The sequence below is a fragment of the Odocoileus virginianus genome, chromosome 29 (assembly GCF_023699985.2).
Source record: "Odocoileus virginianus isolate 20LAN1187 ecotype Illinois chromosome 29, Ovbor_1.2, whole genome shotgun sequence".
Lineage (NCBI taxonomy): Eukaryota > Metazoa > Chordata > Mammalia > Artiodactyla > Cervidae > Odocoileus > Odocoileus virginianus.
The window spans coordinates 12,976,974-12,999,441 of record NC_069702.1 but is presented as its reverse complement, the minus strand read 5'-3'; the positions used below and the strand labels follow the sequence as shown (position 1 = coordinate 12,999,441).

General features: G+C 48.3%; 1 protein-coding gene across 2 annotated transcripts in view; it reads right to left on the bottom strand.

Annotated features, from left to right (window-relative positions):
• Positions 1-22,468, bottom strand: part of STK32B (serine/threonine kinase 32B) — a 369,384-nt gene that overhangs the window by 25,801 nt on the left and 321,115 nt on the right. For both annotated transcript variants that reach the window (XM_020882644.2, XM_070458128.1), the window contains 3 exons: positions 12,883-12,986; positions 3,537-3,653; positions 1,720-1,845 (listed from right to left, as the gene is read on the bottom strand). In XM_020882644.2, the coding sequence (XP_020738303.2) occupies positions 1,720-1,845; positions 3,537-3,653; positions 12,883-12,986 (347 nt within the window). The remainder of the gene's footprint in view (positions 1-1,719; positions 1,846-3,536; positions 3,654-12,882; positions 12,987-22,468) is intronic.

Here is a 22,468-nt window from a genome sequence, read left to right as displayed (position 1 = left end):
ACTGTAGCCCACCAGGCTCCTCTGTCCATGGAGTTCTCCAGGCAAGGATACTGGAGTGGGTTGCCATTCCCTTTACCAGGGTATCTTTTCAACCCAGAGACTGAACCTGGGTCTCTTGCATTGCAGGTAGACTTTATACCATCTGAATCACCAGGGAAGCCCTCCTAGGGGATATATCTGCTCATTTCTGTTCTGATGATGAACAGTGACCCATCCTCACTGCACACATCGTTCATTTATCCCTATAATCCCCATCCACCTGTTAATATCCACACGTTTCCTTCATCTTATGTGTGTTCATTTCATGAGATTGAGTTCAGTTTACCAATCTGGTATTTTCACGTATTTTCTCATACCCTCCTCCTCATGTCATTACTATCTTTTCTATTAATATAAATATCATTTTTAACAAATCCATTTAAAGATGCCATTTCTGGCCAAAAAGTGAAAGTCACTCAGTCATGTCTGACTCTTTGCAATCCCATGGACTGTATAGCCTGCCAGGCTCCTTTCTCCATGGAATTATCCAGGCAAGAATACAGGAGTGGGGAGCCTTTCCCTTCTCCATGGGATCCTCCCAACCCAGGGATTGAACCCAGGTCTCCCGCATGGCAGGTGGATTCTTTACCAGCTGAGACACCAAATCTACCCAGTTCTCCATCCTGGCTGCCAGTTGTCCTGCAGCTGAAGCCAGCTGACCCTCGGGCCTGGGGTCAACCTTGGGAGCCTCCAGGCTAGCTCCCCAGCCTCCTTCCTGTTGCTCTCCTTCCATTCATTCTCAACACCCACCTGTCCACTCTACAGTGTAAACCTCACTTTCACCTCCCTGCCAACAGAACTCCAGTGTTGAGAGGGCACAGTCTAAAACCCTTATCATGAAGCCTCCAGGGTGTGGGCTGTGGTCCTTTCCACCCTCATTCCCTACTGTTTTCTTCTGTCTTACTCTGCTCCAGCTATAAAGCCTTCTCACTGTTCTTTGAAAGCTTTTTGCTGCCTGGAAGTGTGTGATCTTAATATTCCCTCTGCCTGGAAAATTCCACCCTATCTTTACAAGCCTGGTTCCTTCACTTGGTTCAGATCTCTGCACCTCTACCTAAAAGCAGCCCCTGCCTCCTCCTCCTTCACTCCGGGCTCTCTCTGTCTTCCTAGCTCGTTCTGTGCGTAGGAATTGGCATCACTGTCTGGTGTCATGTTACACATTTACTGGTGACTCACTGTCTTCCTCTCATGAGTTTGAGTAAGCACCAGGAGTTGGTGATGGACAGGGAAGCCTGGCGTGCTGCAGGCCATGGGTCGCAAAGAGTCAGACAACTGAGCAACTGAACTGAACTGAACCTGGTGTCACGTTATACATTTACTGGTGACTCACTGTCTTCCTCTACCCGACAGGCAGCTTGTGAAAGGAAGGGCTAATTGGCTCCCATTACCCTGCTCTCACCTACCCAGGGCCTGGATCTGTGCACATCGCGGGTGGGATTTAACAAGAAAAAGGAGGCTCTGTGCCCTTGAGGACCCACTACAGGGAGGGACGCTGCCCAACCAGACTGCACAAATCAGGTCCAAATCCACACGGAATCTCAGTGAAAGGTGATCCCTTTGGAGCTCAAATGATGTGTCCAGCAACCCCCCTGCCCCCTGCCACCTTCTGGGGTGTTCCTGAGAGCCCAGTACGGAGACCCTGCAACAGGGCTGGATGTCATAGGGCAGGACCTCACTCACATTGGGCACAAAGCCGGGCGTCAGCGCCTTCTCCAACACTGCATCCCAGTTCATGTCGGCCAAGTAGGGTGAGCTCTGGACGTCCCCAAGGCTGGACAGGCGGCTCTCGGGGTCCTTGGTCAGGAGCTGCAGGCAAGAGCAAACATATGCGGTTGGGCAGTACTGAGGTTAGCAGAGCCTCCAAAGGTGGAGTCTTGGGAAAACGAAGGTGCCTCTGCTTCTATGTTCCATGAATATTGTGTACTGTCTGGGCTGCTGTGCTGAAGCATTGTACATGCTCAGTTACTAAGTCATGTCCAACTCTTTGTGACCCCATGGACTATAGCCTCCTCTGTCCATGGTATTTTTCCAGGCAAGAATACTGGAGTGGGTTGCCATTTCTTTCTCCAGGGAATCTTCCTGACCCCGGGATCAAGCCCACATCTCTTGTGTCTCCTGCATTGGCAGGTGGATTCTTGACCGCTGAGCCACCAGGTCTGCTTATTGAAGCCTCAACTACGCTTATACCTGTTTCCAAACTGGGAAAGGAGTACGTCAAGGCTGTATATCGTCACCCTGCTTATTTAACTTATATGCAGAGTACATCATGCGAAATGGCGGGCTGGATGAAGCACAAGCTGGAATCAAGATTGCCGGGAGCAATACCAATAACCTCAGATATGCAGATGACACCACCCTTATGGCAGAAAGTGAAGAAGAACTAAAGAGTCTCTTGATGAAAGTGAAAAAGAAGAGTGAAAAAGCTTAAAACTCAACATTCAGAAAACTAAGATCATGACATCTGGTCCCATCACCAACTGCCATCACTTTATGGCAAATAGATGGGGAAACAATGGAAATAGTGACAGACTTTGTTTTTTGGGGCTCTAAAATCACTGCGGATGGTGATTGCAGCCATGAAATTAAAAGACACTTGTTCCTTAGAAGAAAAGTTATGACCAATCTAGACAGCATATTAAAAAGCAGAGACATTACTTTGCCAACAAAGGTCAGTCTAGTCAAAGCTATGGTTTTTCCAGTAGTCAGGTATGGATGTGAGAGTTGGACTATAAAGAAAGCTGAGTGCCTAAGAATTGATGCTTTTGAACTGCAGTATTGGAGAAGACTCTTGGGAGTCCCTTGGACTGCAAGGAGATTCAACCAGTCAGTGGTAAAGGAAATCAGTCCTGAATATTCATTGGAAGGACTGATGCTGAAGCTGAAACTCCAATACTTTGGCCACCTGATATGAAGAACTGATTCATTGGAAAAGAGCCTGATGCTGGGAAAGATTGAAGGCAGGAGAAGGGCATGACAGAGGATGAGATGATTGGATGGCGTCACTGACTGGATGGACATGAGTTTGAGCAAGCTCTGGCAGTTGGTGATGGACAGGGAATCCTGGCATGCTGCAGTCCATGGGGTTGCAAAGAGTTGGACATGACTGAGTAACTGAACTGAACTGAAAAATTCCTAGGAAAAGTCAGGAGATACCCAATTTCTTAAAGCTCAGTGAGTTAAAACATGATTTGTAAAAATGTTAAAGAACCATATGCATTAAATATTTCTAATTATCAGAAGTTGGTAGCGGAGTGAAAAAAGCCTGAGGGTTTTGCCATCCCAGACTTGACTTCAGGCCACACCCCTCTGTCCAGCAGCTTTGTGATCTTGAAGCGAGATGGTGAGAGCACTTCAGTGAGATGTTAGAAGCCTGCTGACTTTGGTATTTCCACCACTGTCCGTCCATTCGTCCTCTTGTTCCTTAGTCGGCAGGTCTGTTTGTTTCTGCACTCAGTGACCAGCTCCCTGGCCAGGTAGACAGGCAGCTACCCCCTTACCTTCTTTAGCAGGGCGACCATGCCCTTGCACCACGTGGAAGAGTAGTGGACGCGCTCCACCTTGAACATGTTAAGGATCTCGTCAATGGGCGTGGCCGAGTGGATTTCATACGGTCTCTGCAACAAGGGACAACAGACAGCATCAGAGACAGCCATCCACATGGTTAAAACAGACACAGAGAACAGACCTGTGGTTGCCAAGATAGATGGGTGTAGGGGAGGGATGGATCGAGAGTTTGGGATTAGAAGATGCATACTATTACATATAGAATGGATAAACAACAAGGTCCTACACTATAGCACTGGTAACTATATTCAATATCCCATGATAAACCATAATGGAAAAGAGTGTATGTATCCATATCTACCCATATCTATATACATATAACTGAATCACTTTGCAGTACAGCAGAAATTAAGACAACATTGTAAATAAATTATAGTTCAACAATAAAACTTTGGGCACCTGATATGAAGAGCTAACTCATTGGAAAAGACCCTGATGCTGGGAAAGATTGAGGGCAGGAGGAGAAGGAGACAACAGAGAATGAGAGGGTTGGATGGCATCACTGGCTCAAAGGACGAGAGTCTGAGCAAACTCTGAGAGATACTGAAGCACAGGGAAGCCTGGCGTGTGGCTGCAGTCCAGGGGTCACAGAGAGTTGGACATGATATAGTGACTGAAAAAAAAACACACACAAAACTGTGTCATTATAAGGGGTGGTTTTTCTTTCCCTGCAGGTAACAGTGGGTGTTCCAGTTACACGGCTGAGCAGGGGGCCTGGACCCCTGTGTCAACAGTGATCAGCGCAGGAACCCAGTGGGTAGGTGTTCCCTTACAGCCCCAGAAGGGTCAGTGATTGGTGAGGTCACACAGCCAGGATGCGGCAGAGGCAGCACCCATACCCTACAGCCTAACCCCAGAGTCTCTGTTCCAGACCTAGGCCTGCAGAGAGGAGCGGCTCTCACCATCCACAGCCCCCCACCCACTGGCAGGCTTGGCTGCATCTTCCCTGCCCTGGCTGAACAGCCCCATGAATGAGCAGGGCGGGAATCACCAGGTCTGGGGCTGGTTGGGCAAGGGAGGCAGGGAGGCTGGGCACTGCCACCTGCCATCCTCTCTCCTGCACCGGAAGGATGCCTAAGCCCTGTTCGCCAATTCCCCAGCACAGCAGAGCATTGAGCTTTCTGACACGTCCTCTTGACACTGGAGTGGGCAGATTTTCTTTCTTTTTTTTTTTTTTTTGGCCTCCAAACACCTCTCAAAGCTTGGGAAGGCTCCTTTGACCAGGACCTTGGGGAAGTGGCTTGGACAGTGTCTCAACAGCAGCTGACTCACTCTGACTCTCCCTCCACCCCTCCCACCCAAGAACAGCTCTTTCAGAGCCTCTTCTTCACCCTCCCCCTGGCTGTGTGCTCCAGGAAGCTTCCAGGTTTCCATCAGGGTCACATGACCCAGGGCTGGAGCAGGCAGCTGTTTCCTAAGCATGTGTGTTTCAATGACCAAACTGATCCTGGAGAAATCTGGAGGAATGAGCTCATTGTTGATCCACGTGACCTTGGTTGGCCAGTATGGAATTCCTGCAAGGCAAAGGGGGGCGGTGCTCCCGGTAGGTGGGATTACAGTACCTCCATTTCTGTGCTCTCAGGGCACTGAGCAGTATCTGTTGCCCAGCGGGTCCCGGAGCACAAGGACAGCAAAGATGATGATCAGATCATCCACAGTTGCTGATGGAACACAGGCCGGGAGCCTAAACACCATGCTGGGCTCCCATAGTGCATAAGGGGCCAGCTCCAACCTCATGGAACTTGGATTCCCATGGGGCTGCAGCAACTGGAGAGGGCAGCCTGGGAAAGTGAGGGATCCTGAGCCCTGGTTGGGATACAATTCCCTGGAAGGAAGTGTCTGTCTCTCTACCGAATGGGGCCCCTCTGGGGAAGATGCCTGCCGACATGGGTGCACTGTGCCTTCTGATATATCCACCCAGAAAGGGGCCTCTTCCTGACTGCCTGCCTCCTCTCTCATCTGTTTCACTGAATTGGGAAACTCCCTTCCACCCAACAGGGCAAAATCCCAAACTGAGCTCCCTGTGTGTGTGTCCAGTTTACGATCCCTACAGTCCTGGCGGGACTGTAGCCCGCCAGGCTCCTCTGTCCATGGAATTCTCCAGGCAAGAATACTGGAGTGGGTTGCCATGCCCTCCTCCAGGGGATCTTCCTGACCCAGGGATTGAACCGGGGTCTCCTGCATTGTAGGCGGATTCTTTACCATCTGGGTCACCAGGGAAGCCTGTGGACTCCTTAAAAAGTCTAATTAGCTTGCTACACTAACATCCTTTAAATCTGGCTTCAAACATTTTTGAATTTAATAAGAAGTGGAGTGCATTTTCAGTTTCAGAATTTCTACCCAAAGCCGCTGACGGCTTTCATGTTGCAGGATCCCTTTGCGTTTTGCTAGGAACCACCATCACGATTAGAAACGAGAGTGAATGTTCACTGAGAGCATCTGGGATGTGATACAAAGCTCCCAGCATCTCCATGAGGTGGCTGCTGTGAATGTGACCACTTGTGCTTCCCAGGTGGCGCTAGAGGTAAAGAACCCACCTGCCAATGCAGGAGACACAGGAGACCTGGGTTCCATCCCTGAGTCGGGAAGATCCCTTGGAGGAGGGCCTGGCAAGCCACTCCAGTATCCTTGCCTAGAGGATCCCACGGACAGAGGAGCCTGGCAGGCTACAGTCCATAAGGTCGAAAAGAGTTGGACACGACTGAGGCGACTTAGCACACACACACAATATGACCACTTTATAGCAGACGAGCCAGAGGCCCCAAGCTCCAGAGCTAGGATGTGATGGCATCGATATTAAAGCGCAGGCAGTAAAGCACTTTATCAGCCCCCAGCTCACCTCTGAGCGCTACTGTCGCAGAGGGAATTGTGTCCCTCAAGCTTGTATGTTCAAGTCCAAATCCCAGCACCTCAGAAGGTGGCCTTGTTTGGAGATAGGGTGTTTACAGAGGGGATCAAGTTCACACGAGGTCATTAAGAGGGACTCCAATTCATTATGACTGGTGTCCTTGTAAACAGGGGAAACCCTAGAAAAAGGGGACCCTAGGACTCAGGGAGATAGACATAGAGGGGACACCATGCAAGAAGACACAGGGAGAAGACGGCCGTCTACGAGCAAGGAAGGAGCACCTTGATGAGAGGTATAAAGGGGAAGCTTCCTTCACTGCCCTCAGAAGGAGTCAGCCCTGAAGACACCTTGAACTTGGGCTTCTAGCCCCCAGAGCCACGAGAAAACAGGCGTCTATTGTTTAAGCCACCCGGTCTGTTGGACTTGGTCACAACAGCCCGATCAGACTAAGACCATTACCCTGGCCGTCCTCAGGCAGAGTTCTGGGGAAGGTGTCTGACTTCTGCTTTGTTCTGGGAGGTGTCGGCGCTCTGTGTAGACCAGGCCCCTGGTGTGAGCAGGCAGACAGGGTCCTGACCCCTCTCAGCTCTTCATCTTGGAAAAGACGGCAGTGAGGGGTTTCGGGTGTGGGGTGCGTGCGGGGGGGGGGGGGTCCCTACAGTGGGTGCTGGGTGCATAGAAGGGGTGAGAGGGTGCTGCCTTAGTGCGGGAGGGGGTTCAGAAAACCAGAGTTCAGGCCACCACCTGAAGACCGGCCTTCAGGGGTTGAGACTCTGGTTTCTGAACTCTTCAGGATCGTTTCAGGATCGCTTCTTCCCATCTTTTTGCCTCTCAAAAGGCTATTTCTCTGACTCTGGTCCCAGACCCACCCTGGTGACCCAGCTACTGCAGGTGTCAGGGTGCTGGCTCACCTCTTCATTTTTAAAGTTTGCGAAACTGAGGTTGAGAGACAAAAAGTGACTTTCCCAATGTCCCAGAGACACAGATTCTCCTTCACGGCTCTTTCCACCAGAGCCTGGAACTCAAGCACCCAACTGGAGAATGAGCCAGCTACAAGCGCAAAGACTTCTGTTATCATTCACGCTTCATTCTGCTTCCTACTTGGTTACTTCAAGGCATCCATGAATTCTACTTGCCCCCCAGGCCCCCCAAAGAGCCTCTCTCTCTCTCCCCCCACTTCTCGAGGGAACCAGACCAATAAAAACAACAATAATGAGAACAGTAGTAACTACAGTTAGCCATGAGGCTAATAGAGCAGTTAAATACTTTTGGAAACGCATTTGGAAACTATGACTAAAATCTGCACTGCATCTTGAAGTTCCAGGCTCAGCCTTGATCTTTTTGGTGGTTGTGGAGAAACCTGGGCCCTTCGACGAGAATATTGTTCAATATCAAGATCAATATTCCATTGGCGTGTGGTCAAGAGTTCTCCTGAGTCTTGGTCTCACTCATTGGTCTTAGGATGGGCTGACTTGGAAAACCGAGTGAAAGTGAAAGTGAAAGTGTTAGACGCTCTGTCATATCTGACTCTTTGCAACCCATGGACGGTAGCCCGCCAGGCTCTACTGTCCGTGGAATTCTCCAGGCAAGAATGCTGGAGGGGGTAGCCATTCCCTTCTCCAGGGGGTCTTCCCGACCCAGGGATCAGACCTGGGACTCCTGCGTTGCACCAGGGAAGCCAGTGGTATTTTTAAGGTGAAATAATTACCTGTTCAGCTGGTGAAAGTAATTTTGGCAGCAGGGTACCAGATAGACTCATTATGGAGTACAAGTGTGTCTATTCCAGGAAACCCAGTTTACAAAAATTCCAATTTACCAAGAAACAGAAGAAACAGGAAAAGAATTGCCATAGACCTGTTATTTTAACTGATAGAGCTGAGCTGGGCCTTGGGGACCATCTCATCCAATGTTTTTCCCCTCAAATCTTTTTGCTCAAAATCCAAAACATAGAACAGATGCAAGTGAAGAACAGTTCCCCAGGTTGCTTAAACCTCCAGCAGCTGGAGAAATCTTTTTTCCCCTATGAACTGTCGAATCATTCCTGCAGGGTCCTTTGCTTTCAGGAAGCACAGCTTGAAAATCCCTTGCTTTATGGAAACTGGAGGGGCAAGGTCAGAGAGTTCATTTTACCCCAGGTTTCAAACTCCCAGCTCAGCAATCTCTCTGCTTTACAGAGAGACAGGAAGGCAATGCTCAACTCAAGGGCTGCCTCTCTCACTTCGTTGGATTAATACACCAACAGATGCTCGTCTCTGCGGTTGAGCCCACCATTTGTTGTGCATCCAGAGGTTCTTAGTTCTGCTGCAAACTGTAGGATCTCCATGCATGTGTGCGTGTGTGCTCAGTTGCTTCAGTCACGTCTGACCCTTGGCAATCCTATAGACTGTAGCCCACCAGGCTCTTCTGTCCATGGAATCGTCCAGGCAAGAATACTGGAGTGGGCAGCCAGTCCCTTCTCTGGGGGATCTTCCTGATTCAGGGATCGAACCTGGGTCTCCTGCATTGCAGGCAGATTCTTTACCCACTGAGCCACCTGGGAAACCCTAGCACCTCCATAATCCTCCTTTATTCCCCATCACCCCCACCTTCCCTATCTACTGAACCTCAAGGAGAAACACTGACTGGAGTCAAAGCCAAGGATAATACCAGGTAAGGGAGATGGTTGGGAGGAAGCAGAGAGGGTAGAAATCTTCATGGTGCCATAGTGTGGGTTTTAGGGCTCTACCTGCGGCTGCATGCAAAACACATTGTCCCAGGCCATGAGCCAGTGGCCTGACATTCAGAATCTCCTTTCGCCCATTGCCTTGATTACTCTATGGCAGCGGTTTTCAACTGGGGATAATTTGTCCGCCAAGGGGAGTCTGGCCACATTTGGTGACATTTTGGTTGTGGGGGCGATTACGGCTGGTCTCTAGTGGGTAGAGGCCAGGGATGCTGCTAAACACTCTAATGTACAAGGCAGCCCCCACACAAAGTGGTATCCAGACCCAAGCAACCATAGAGCTAAGGCTGAGGAATCCTGTGCTTTGCAACCACCGTTCTTCCCATTTGACAGACAAGAAGCAGGCTCAGCTCAGAACATTCAGGAACTGCAACAATACTGGAATTTGATCCCCCAAACATGTGATTCCAAAAACCAGGGATCGAACCTGGGTCTCCTGCATTGCAGGCAGATTCTTTACCCACAGAGAAACCTGGGAAACCTTAGGATCTCCATAACCCTCTGGCTTAAGCACCATGCTGTCCCTTCCACGGACGGCGCTGCACTTCCGACAGAGTGAAGCCAGCACCTCCAGGTGACCTCACGGTCCTTTCTGGAAAGTCCCCCGACTGTCCTTCTGACTGCTGGTCAGTCTAAAATGCTGCTGTGTCAGCCGCAGCTGCCCTTCTTGGGCAGCACTGTCTCTGTATCCACCTGCCTCTGAATCATCACCACGTGAACATTTATGCAGCAATCAGAGCCCTCCTGTGTGCCGGACACTGCCTATGCGCCGCCCACAGTTTTTTCCGGAATCGTCTTGGTGACCTCCCTGCCCCCCGGCTGACCTCATCATCCCCATTTCAGGAAGGAGGAAGTCAGGGCTCAGAGGAGTCAAGTGACCAAAGTAGAATCACAGCCCTCAAGGTGCACATTTTGTTTTGAAGCCCTTGAGGCTTTCTTCCAAGTCATCATCTTTAACTGTTTTAATCCAAGTTTTTTTTTTTTTTTAAACTTTTTATTAAGAATCCGCCTGCTAATGTAGGAGACACAGTTTCGATCCTTGTCCCCGGAGAAGGAAATGGCAGCCCACTAGGGTAGTCTTGCCTGGAGAATCCTATGGACAGAGGAGCCTGTTGGGCTACAGTCCATGGGGTTACAAGAGGCAGACATGACTTAGGGGCCAAACAACAACAAATGGCTGATTAATAATGTTGGGATATTTTCAAGTGAATAGCAAAGGGATTCAGCCATTTATACACATGTATCCATTCTCCAACAAAGGTCCGTCTGGTCAAGGCTATGGTTTTTCCAGTGGTCACGTATGGATGTGAGAGCTAGACTGTGAAGAAAGCTGAGTGCCAAAAAATTCATGCTTTTGAATGGTGGTATTGGAGAAGACTGTTGAGAGTCCCTTGAACTGCAAGGAGATCCAACCAGTCCATCCTAAAGGAGATCAGTCCTGGGTGTTCATTGGAAGGACTGGTGCTGAAGCTGAAACTCCAATCCTTTGGCCACCTCACGGGAAGAGTTGACTCATTGGAAAAGACCCTGATGCTGGCAGGGATTGGGGGCAGGAGGAGAAGGGGACGACAGAGGATGAGATGGCTGGATGGCATCACTGACTCGATGGACATGAGTTTGAGTAAACTCCAGGAGTTTGTGGACATGGAGGCTGGCATGCTGCGATTCATGGGGTTGCAAAGAATCAGACATGACTGAGCGACTGAACTGAACCATTCTCCCCCAAACTCCCCTTCCATGTAGCCTGCCATAACATTGAGCAGAGTTCCATATACCATACAAGTAGGTCCTTGTTGGTTATCCATTTTAAATATAGCAGTGTGTACATGTCCATCCCAAACTCTCTAACTATCCCTTCCCCTCATTCTTCTCCCTGGCAGTCATAAGTTGTTCTAAGTCTGTGAATCTGTTTTTTAAGTATGTTAATTTGTATCAATTTTTTTTGATTCCACATATGTGATGTCATATGATATTTCTCCTTCTCTGACTTATTTCACTCAGTATGACTATCTCTACTGACCCATAATCTGACAAAGAATATACTTTCTGCTGGCAAGCAACCGATCACACTTAGGTGAATTGCTTGCCAAGGTCATTTGTATGACTGATTACATCATAAACAGCATCTAGTGATGACTGTGTCCTCTGGTTCATACAAATACCATAGGGACCCTCATGTTCCCTCCCTGAGCGTGTATATCAAAGAACCAATACATGACAAAGGAACTGACCAGGAATAGGGAAGCCTGCGTGCATGCGTGCTCATTCACTTCAGACGTGTGTGACTCTTTTTGACCCTGTGGACTATAGCCCATTAGGATCCTCTGTCCAGGGGATTCTCCGGGGAAGAATACTAGAGTGGGTTACCATGCCCTCCTCCAGGGGATCTTCCCGACCCGAGGACTGAACCTGCGACTCCTGAATTCTACTTGTGGGGAGAGGGATGTCGAGGGGAAGGGTCTCTTGCAAAGCTCAGCTGTGGATCGGTGGCAGCTCAAGAATCAGGCAGATTCTTTACCCCCTGAGCCACCAGGAGAGCCCATAGGTAAGCCTTAGGTAAGCCTGCAGGAGATAGTTTTCATTCAGTGCCTGAGAAAACCCACAAGATCTCATATATATTTTTTGCATTCTTAAAAAACCATGTGCCATAATATGTTTTTTGAGGAACTCAGGGGAAATAATTGAGATCAACAGCAGAGAACAGTTGCTTGAACCACATGGCGATAATGAATCACATAGCTTGGATGGTTTTCACACAGCTGTCATCATTCATTCATTCCCATCCCTCATCCCCCTGCACTGGGAGCCCCCGCCCTGGAGGAGCGCTGACTACCAGCTTAAACATGAAGATGACTGTGAGACAATGTTAAAAGAGCAACCAGTGATGGGAACTCACTCTCCACAGCTGTGCGCTGGGTGCAGACCTATAAGGTGTCATTGTTGTGTTGTTCAGTCACTAAGTTGTGCCTGACTCTGATGCTGAAAGATGACTAATACGAAAGTCAGGTGTCCCAGCTGGGCACAGCGATCCTGGGATAACTTCAGTGCACAGAATAGGATGAAAGGATGTTATTATCCTCATTGTATAAGGGGGAAACCATGGTCCTGAGAGGCTAAGTGGCATCCTTTTCAAATGATATTTGTATAGAGAAAATATGCCTCCAAATTAGTTTGACATAATTCTTCCTGCTAAAATAAAACTGAGCTATTAGTTGCTAAAGAGTTCACTTAGTCATTTTCAGCTATTACATTTAAATGAAATAAAACAGAAATGCGCACTGAATGCCCCACTTTTATAGGACACAGCTAAGTATTCGGGGAAGATTGGGACAAAATGACAACAGCAAAAAACAAGCAGAAGAGTATGATCGGGCACGAGTGCCTGATATTGTGGGTTGAAATCATGAGATTGGGGTGATTTGGGTGTTTGAGCTGGCACTGATCCGCGGCTGAGCTTCGCAAGAGACCCTTCCCCTCGACATCCCTCTCCCCACAAGTAGAATGAGGGGTTGGAACAGAGGCTTGTTAAGAGCTTTTCAACACTCAAGACCGTGGAGCTGGCACATGGGCCATCAGGGCAGACACCCAGGGCTCCTTGCCAGCACGGTGCACCATCCATGGGACATGGCCATCTGACTCTACCCAAGCCTGGGAGGACCTGAGCGCCCCCTTCCATAGTCCCCATGTTCACTATGCAGACACATCTTACCCAGCCCCGCAGCAGCTCGTAGGCCGTGACACCCAGGGACCACCAGTCAACGGGATAGGAGTAGCCAGGGCCTCCGTCCACATACACCTGGAACACTTCCGGGGCTGCCAAAGACAGGACAAAAGACATCACTGGGCATCTCATTTGACATGCATCACGCCCAAGAAGGAGGACACAGGGCCAGGAGCTGAACTGCGAGGCTAGCATTCCATCGATGATGCTATGTAGTTACTACCGTCTGTGAGTCAGAAGCCAGCTTGAGACAAGGTGCAGGCATGGCAGGAAACCCCATGTGACACCTGGACAGAATACAGACGGGGCACCCCGAGGGCGCAGCAGAGGGTGTTCTGCTGGGGAGTCAGGGAAAGCAGCGGGGAGGAGGATTTGGTGCAACAGGAATCATGGTCAGCATGGGGAATAAAGTCTGAGTTAAGAGGAAGAGCCTGCGCCCCGGTTACAGAGCAGGATTCTGTGGGGCTCCTGGGCACAAAGACTCTCTGTGTCCGCCGCTTCTTTGATGACAGGAAATAGGCTTCACTCAGAGTGTATGACCTTCCCTTAGCTCCAACCTGTAGTTTGAAACAGATGTGAAGCAAGGATGGGAGGGGATGCAGAGACAAGGGAGGAACAGACAAGAAACAATTTTGCAGCCTTGGGGCAGAGTCCTGGTCTCCTCCCAAGCAATACACATAGCAACATTTTTGAACTCTTCTGCAGATACCGAAACCCCCATCAGGTGGGAGAAATTAAGGGTTTGATGTGCTGTGCTAAGTAGCTCCCGTCGTGTCGGCCTCTTTGCAACCCTATGGACTGTAGCCTGCCAGGCTCCTCTGTCCATAGGATTCTCCAGGCAAGAAATACTGGAGTGGATTGCCATGCCCTCTTCCAGGGGATCTTCCCAACCCAGGGATCAAACCTGCGCCTCTTACATCTTCTGCACTGGCAGGGAGGTTCTTTACCATTAGCACCACCTGGGAAGCTCCAAGTTTCTGATGCCCACAAGCAAGTAGACCCCAGACTGGTTAGAACCAGAAGGTGGATGACGCAGACTCTCACTTACCTCACCAATAACCAATCAGAAAAATGTCCATGAGCTGATCATCCTCTTTGAAGCATTACTATAAGACCCCTCATTACCCCCTTCAGGTGGGGACACACAGCTTTGAGGGCATTTTCTTGCTGTGGCCCCCTTTGCCTAGAAAAGCAATTTGTTGTTGTTGCTGTTGCTGAGTCGTGTCTGACTCTTTGCAACTCCATGGACTGCAGCCACCAGGCTTCCTTGATTTTCACTATCTCCTGGAGTTTGCTCAAATTCATATCCATTGAATCGGTGATGCTATCTAATCATTCCATCCTCTGCCACCCCATTCTCCTTTTGCCTTCAGTCTTTCCTAGTATCAGGATCTTTTCCAATGAGTTGGCTCTTCGCATCAGGTGGCCAAAGTACTGTAGCTTCAGGTTTAGCATCAGTCCTTCCAATGAATATTCAGGACTGATTTCCTTGAGAATCGACTGATTTGATCTCTTTGTTGTCCAAGGGACTCTCAAGAGTTTTGCCCAGCACCACCATTCAAAAGCATGAATTCTTTGGTGCTCAGCCTTCTGGTCCAACTCTCACATCTGTACATGATTACTGGAAAAATTATAGTTTGGACTATATGGACCTTTGTCAGCAAAGTGATGCCTCTGCTTCCTAATACACTGTCTAGGTTTGTCATAGGTTTACTTCCAAGGGCCAACCATCTTTTAATTTCATGGCTGAAGTCACCATCTGCAATGATTTTGGAGCCCAAGAAAATAATATCTGTCATTGTGTCCACTTTTCCCCCTTCTATTTGCCATGAGGTGATGGGACCAGATGCCATGATCTTAGTTTTGTGAATGTTAAGTTTTAAGCTAGCTTTTTCACTCTCCTCTTTCCCAGTAATGAAGAGGCTCTTTAGTTTCTCTTCACTTTCTTCGAACCTTAGAGTGCTATCATCTGTATATCGGAGGTTGTGTTATTTCTCCTGGCAATCCTGATTCTAGCTTGTGATTCATCCAGTAAAGCAGTAAAGCTCTTCTTTCCTACTTCACCCAAATCTCTGTCTCTGAGATTTAACTTGGTGTTGGGGTACAGAGGCCAGATTTGGTTCATTCCTAAGGGGCTGAGAAGCTAGGTAAATGTCAGTCTGCTTTGGCACCAACACCGGGTCAGATGTCCCAACAACCAGAATGGTTAAAGCCCTTGGTGCCTAGTGCCAGTCTCAGGGCAACATTATTTTAGCATAGGTGGGAATCAATGCTAAATACCCAGAATAAGTAAATGCACAGAGACAGAAGGCCGATCACGGGCTGTCAGGGGCTGGCGGGGGGATGGGGCACAACTGCTCCGGATTTCCTCCGGGATGACAAATGTTCTTGAGCTAGACAGAGCTGGCGGCTACACAACGTGGCGAATGTACTAAATGCCACTGTTTGCTTGCCAACATTTCATTTTACATTATGTGAATTTTACCTCTGTAATAAACCAGCGGAGGGTGGAGCCCCCAGAGGGATGGACCCTCACTCCTCAGGGGGCTGCAGCTGTCCTGGGGTCCTCTGGGGTCCTGCTGCTTCCTAAGCTGCTGGGAGGTGGGTTCATCACTGCCTCACCCCCGGCTCATCAGGCCAGGAGTGCGTCTCAAGCTTTAATTGTTTATACTGGCTTCCAGGAAAGTCTTGGGAAATGCAGGACATTTCTAGAAAATTAATTTACAGATGTAATTCCATTTTACAGGTGTCAGAGCAGCCAAGCTCTGTCATGGGGAACCAGGACATGCTGTGATTAAAAACATCTCGACTCAGTTTTCAGACTGGCATTTAGACAGCACGGGGGCAGGAAGGGCCAGACGAGGGAGACAACGACGCTTGAATCTGGGTTCTAGACGGGCAGCTGGACACTTGAACCTGTTGATGTTCAGTCACTCAGTCGTGTCTGACTCTGGGACCCCATGGACTGCAGCACGCCAGGCTTTCCTGTCCTCCACCATCTCCTGAAGCTTGCTCAAACTCAAGTCCATTGAGACAGCGATGCCATCCAACCATCTCATCCTCTGTCGTGCCCTTCTCCTACCTTCAATCTTTCCCAGCATCAGGCTCTTTTCCAGTGAGTCAGTTCTTCGCATGAGGTGGCCAAAGTATTGGAGCTTCAGCTTCAGCATCAGTCTTTCCAATGAATATTCAGGACTGATCTCCTGTAGGATGGACTGGTTGGATCTCCTTGCAGTCCAAGGGACTCTCAAGAGTCTTCTCCAACACCACAGTTCAAAAGCATCACTTCTTCAGCACTCAGCTTTCTTTATGGTCCAACTCTTACCATCAATGAACCTGACCCTCGGCCAAATTCCAGCTGCCCTCCAGCGACCCGCTCCATTTATTTTGTATTTTGCAGCAATTGCATGCAAAGATTCTCCTTTCCTGCTCACGACAACCCCCAGGGTCACATTATCATTTGACACACTTTACCGAAGAGGTTCAGAGGGGACGGCAGAGCACCTGAAGTCGCAGCAGCGAAGTGCAGAGCAAGGTGCGCCTCACACGCTGCTCAAATTCCCGTTTGATGTAAGCTTTGCATCAGCCTTTGGGTACAAAACCATAATCAGTCTACACTGGGGAAGACATTAGGAGCTCGAGGAAATGTCATTTTGGCTTATTTGAGCCTCACCAAGTGGAGTGTGTGCTGGGGAACAGGAAGAAGGTTGGTGTGATTGCAGCTGGGTTAACACGTTATCTTTGCTTCAGTTTGTAAAGCGTGAGCAATAACAAACAGTCTATTCACAGGGTTCTTATGAGGATTAAGGAAAAAGGCTGGCTAAGAGCTAAGCCCGATACCAGACTGGCCCATTGTGAGTGCTCTGGAAATCTTGGGCATGGTTTTTATTAGTAGAATTGTCATTCAAGCGTCCTCTCTTCATCAAACTCAGCTTCTCACTGTCCACCAAGTCAGCCTGGGGACCATCCTAAATTCCATCGTCCTCAGCCTCATGACGCATCAGTCTCCTGACGCTCGGCCTCTGAGCTTGGCGTTCTGAACATCTTTCCATCTGCCCCTTCCTATCTATCCTAGACCAACCTGAATTCAAAGGTGGTAGCTGTACCTGTTTAGTAAACATCTGGTGAGCGAACGTTTGATTTCCTAGCCTCTCCGGGCACTGAGCTGTGCTATTCTGCATCCTGCCCTGGGAGCCTGAGGCTGGGCTCTAACCCAGAGGGGCTTCCTTCCCTGCACCCCAATCTGTGTACTTGGCCTTCTTCCCTCTGTGTGAAGGGTTCTGATAAAGAAGGAGACAGTTGTGACGGTCTGTGCAGAACCAGGACTTTGACAGCTGCCGGCCCGGCCCACATGCTCAGACAGGGCCAGAGGCAGGGATACGCCCAGGACTACAGTAGAAGCTGTGTGTCCAGCTGTCCCCATAAAGCCTTGTCATGCCTGGCTGCCCCAAGCCCATCTGGAATTTAGGGAAGAAGCAGCATCTGACCAGTTCTGTCCTGGCTGTCCCGACCAGCCAAGTGACAAATATCTGCTGCCTGTGACTCCACTCCCAGAGAAGGTGACCGTCTCCCTTCCCCTTCACACCTGGGGCTGAAAGAACATAAACAACATTTATGTGACAACCCATAAGCCACCAAAATGACTGCTGTAGTGCCCTGGAACCAGTGCTTAGAAGTGAGGGCATCATGAGACAAGTGCTCAGGCCTGGTGCACTGGGAAGACCCAGTGGGGTGGAGAGGGAGGTGGGAGGGGGGACCGGGATGGGGAATACATGTAAATCCATGGCTAATTCATTTCAATGTATGACAAAAACCACTGCAATGCTGTAAAGTAATTAGCCTCCAACTAATAAAAATAAATGGAAAAGAAAAAAAAAACTGGAAAAAAAAAAAAAAGAAGTGAGGGCATCATAGAGGGTTAGAACTTGGACAGGTACAAGACACACACCTGTCACCATTATTTCATGTATGAATGGATGAGTGTGGAAACTGTTTGCCAGGTGCCGTGTTGAGGATTTTACACATCCAGCTCCCTCCATCCTCACAGTCACCCAATAAAAACCAGTGCTACAATGATCTCCTCATTCCAGATGAGGAGGTAGAGACATGAAGGGGTGTAGTTGGGTGAATGAAAGTGAAAATGTTAGTTGCTCAGTCATGTCTGACTCCCTATGAACCCACGGACTGTAGCTCACCAGGCTCCTCTGGCCATGGACTTCTCCAGGCAAAAATACTGGAGTGAGTAGCCATTCCTTTCTCCAGGGGATCTTCCTGATCCAGGGATCCAATCCAGATCTCCCACCTTGCAGGCAGATTCTTTGTCACCTGAGCCACCAGGGAAGGTGAATAGTGTCCGCAAAAGACTGTCCAAGTACTGACCTTCAGTATCTGTGAACAGGGCCTGATTCAGAAATAGGGACTCTGCAGATGTAATTAAGGACATCAAGATAAAAATCATCCTGGATTTAGGGTGGATCCTTTCTAGACTCAGTGTCTGATGACTTTTTAAGAGAAAGGAGAGAGAGATTTGAGACACAGAGAAGGCCGATGCATGAGACACAAGAGACACAGTTTCGATCCTTGGGTTGGGAAGATCCCCTGGAATAGGAAATGGCAACCTGCTCCAGTATTCTTGCCTGGAAAATTCCATGGACAGCAGAGCCTGGTGGGCTACAGTCCACGGGGTCGCAAAGAGTTGGACACCACTGAGTACACACACACATCCTTAAAGCACCCTGAACCACAGATGAAGAGAGAAGAGACTCAGACAGGTGAAGGGGCAAGTTCAGGGCCATCGAGGTAGCAAGTGGAAGAATGTGGAAGGCTGTTCTTGCAACTTTCAAGCAGGGACTCAAAACAGCTGTCCCACTGTTATCATGAGCAGTGGCTTTCTTTAGAACGCTAAGAGCTGTGTTATTAATGTGCCATTGACTGAGCATCTACCATGTGCTAGAAGCTCTTCAGGTTTCTTTACCTCTATTATGTACTCCTCAGGGAAGCTAATATTTATGGAGTACTATCTGCAACTTCATGTGGGTGATCTCCTTTAAACCTCAGAAGGACCTTGTGAGGTGAATATGATCATTATCTCCATCTGAGGAAGCAAAGCTATGGTTTTTCCAGTAGTCATGTATAGATGCGAGAGCTGGAGCATAAAGGAAACCAAGTGCCAAAGAATTGATGATTTTGAACTGTGGTGTTGGAGAAAATTCTTGAGAGTCTCTTGAACTGCAAGGAGATCAAACCAGTCCATCCTAAAGGAAATCAGCCGTAATATTCATTGGAAGGACTGATGCTGAAGCTCCAATACTTTGGCCACCTGATGAGAACTGACTCATTGGAAAAGACCTTGATGCTGGAAAAGATTGAAGGAAGGAGGGGGAGGGGAAGGGGACGACAGAGGATAAGATGGTTGGATGGCCTCACTGACTCGATGGACATGAGTTTAAGCAATATCTGGGAGTTGGTGAAGGACAGGGAAGCCTGGTGTGCTGCAGTCCATGGGGTCGCAAAGAGTTGGACATGACTGAACTGAACTGAGGAAGCCAGGCTTGGAGCAGTGACAGACCTACCAAGGTCCCAAGCCTCATCGACAGCCTGGCTTCCCCCATTCTCCACTGTCATCCAGAATGATGATCAAAGGCTTGCTCTGTCTCCTTCAATATCCAGACATTTTCCACCATGTTATACCATCTTTATGTGTATGCTGAAAAGAAAAATAATGTATCATAAAAAATATATGTACACACACACTACATATATGTGAGGCAGTAAAGAACCTGCCTGCCAATGCAGGAGACATAAGAGACACAGTTTTGGTATCTGGGTTGGGAAGATCCCCTGGAGGAGGTCATGGCAACCCACTCCAGTGTTCTTGCCTGGAGAATCCCATGGACAGAGGAGCCTGGTGGGCTATAGTCCATAGGGTTGCAAAGAGCCAAACAAGACTGAAATGACTTAGCATGTAGTATATACATATGTGCTTTCCATGTCTTATAGTACAAAATCTCTCCAAAGTCAATGCATTAAATCAGTGAATCTGATTGGAACCAAAATCAAGAATGTTTATGAAAGTCCAGGAATGCTAAATTTAGGAAATCAAGGTTTTGACATAATCCAAAAGAAAATAATGTGTAGTTCGCCGTTAACATGCACATTAATAAAAGTGGCTCTTGAATCACAATGCCCCGGCAGCAGCCTTCCTTGCTACATCCCCAGGGTCTTTCACAGTGACCAGTACATGCTGCATGCTTTGTATGCATTCTTGTGAGCCCATGAATGGGTGGACACTGGGCTCCATGGAAGAGGCTTCTCCAGCATGACTCAGTGGCGTGGAAAGATCAGCCCCACCTCCCATCAACCATTTCTAGCAGCAGCTGAGCAATTCTGCCAATGCAGGTTTTAAATGGAAAGTGAGTCTGGATTCCATGGGGCATCAGAGAATTGACCTTCCAGAAAAGCAAGTACATGGGGTGTCGAATGAAAGAGATCGCCTCAAGGCAATGAAAATAAGCCTTTGGTGGGTTTTGCCACCTTCGGCTCACCACGCAGAGTTACTTCCTCATTAGACTAAAAATATGGAAAAACTCCCAGAAACCTCCTAAGTTATAATTATTAGCCTGCTGCTTTAGCTCTATGAATATTCCTGAAGGCTTTGATTGCTGCAGTGGAGTGTGACATGCTATTCAATGTCTAGCTTACAAGCTGACTGGCTTCCAGGATTGGCTTCCACAGGTAATTGTGTCCCTCTGGATTGGGAACATAGAATTACCACATTTCAGCCTAGAGGGGACCTTCAAGGTCATTTTGTTTCTCCCGTACATTTTGTAGGTGAGGAAGTTGAAGCTTTATGGAGGCATTCCATGGCTTCCAGCCCAGCTGGGACCAGAGCCCAGGCCTCCTTTCCACTGAGCCTTACTTCAATTTGCACATCTCAGCTGGCAGGATGGACAGATCTGGACACCTCCACCCAGAAGCCCCACAGGCATGGCATTCTTACTCTGTCCAAGCCAAATTCCCCTGTCTCCAACTGCCCCTTCTCCTGGTTCTCAGTGTTTGCCAATACTCTGCACAGTTGCAAGAGTCAGAAATCAGTTTACACTTTGATGTGTGCTCAGTCACTCAGGTATGTCTGACTCTTTGCAACCCTACATACTGTAGCCTGCCAGGTCCTCTGCCCATGTAATTTTCCAGGCAAGATTACTGCAATGGGATGCCATTTCCTACTCCAGGAGATCTTCCCAACCCAGGGATTGAACCTGCATCTCTTGGGTCTCCTGCACTGACAGGCAGATTCTTTACCATTAGCTCCACCTGGGAAGCCCAGGCTTTGATCATTTGATTAACTCTTGATTCACCATTTTTCCCTTCCAGAATTTTCCTCTTCTCTCTGATCCTCTTTCATCACTGTCTGGACTAATGACAGTCCCTCATGCACCTTAACCTGGGGCTGTTTAATCCCACCCACCTGCTCCTGCACTCAATCTGTCAGCAAATTTGGAAAACTCAGCAGTGGCCACAGGACTGGAAAAGGTCAGTTTTCATTCCAATCCCAAAGAAAGGCAATGCCAAAGAATGATCAAACTACCACACAATTGTGCTCATCTCACACGCTAGTAAAGTAATGCTCAAAATTCTCCCAGCCAGGCTTCAACAATACGTGAACTGTGAAATTTCAGCTGTTCAACCTGGTTTTAGAAAAGGCAGAGGAACCAGAGATCAAATTGCCAACATCTGCTGGGTCATCAAAAAGCAAGAGAGTTAAAAAAAAACATCTATTTCTGCTTTATTGACTATGCCAAAGCCTTTGACTGTGCGGATCACAGTAAACTGTGGAAAATTCTGAAAGAAATGGGAATACCAGACCACCTGACCTACCTCTTGAGAAATCTGTATGCAGGTCAGGAAGCAACCCTTAGAACTGGACATGGAACAACAGGCTGGTTCCAAATAGGAAAAGGAGTACGTCAAGGCTCTATATTGTCACCCTGCTTATTTAACTTATATGCAGAGTACATCATGAGAAACGCTAGGCTGGAGGAAGAACAAGCTGGAGTCAAGATTGCCGGGAGAAATATCAATAACCTCAGATATGCAGATGATTATCACCCTTATGGCAGAAAGTGAAGAAGAACTAAAGAGCCTCTTGATGAAAGTGAAAGAGGAGAGTGAGAAAGTTGACTTAAAGCTAAACATTCAGAAAATTAAGATCATGGCATCTGGTCCCATCACTTCATGGCAAATAGATGGGGAAACAGTGGCTGACTTTATTTTGTTGGGCTCCAAAATCACTGCAGATGGTAACTGCATCCATGAAAATAAAAGACGCTTACTCCTTGGAGGGAAAGTTATGACAACCTAGACAGCATATTAAAAAGCAGAGCCATTACTTTGCCAACAAAGGTCCATCTAGTCAAAGCTATGGTTTTTCCAGTAGTCATGTATGGATGTGAGAGTTGGACTATAAATAAAGCTGAGCACTGAAGAATTGATGCTTTTCAACTGTGGTGTTGGAGAACACTCTTGAAAGAGTCCCTCAGACTACAAGGAGATCCATTCAGTCCATCCTAAAGGA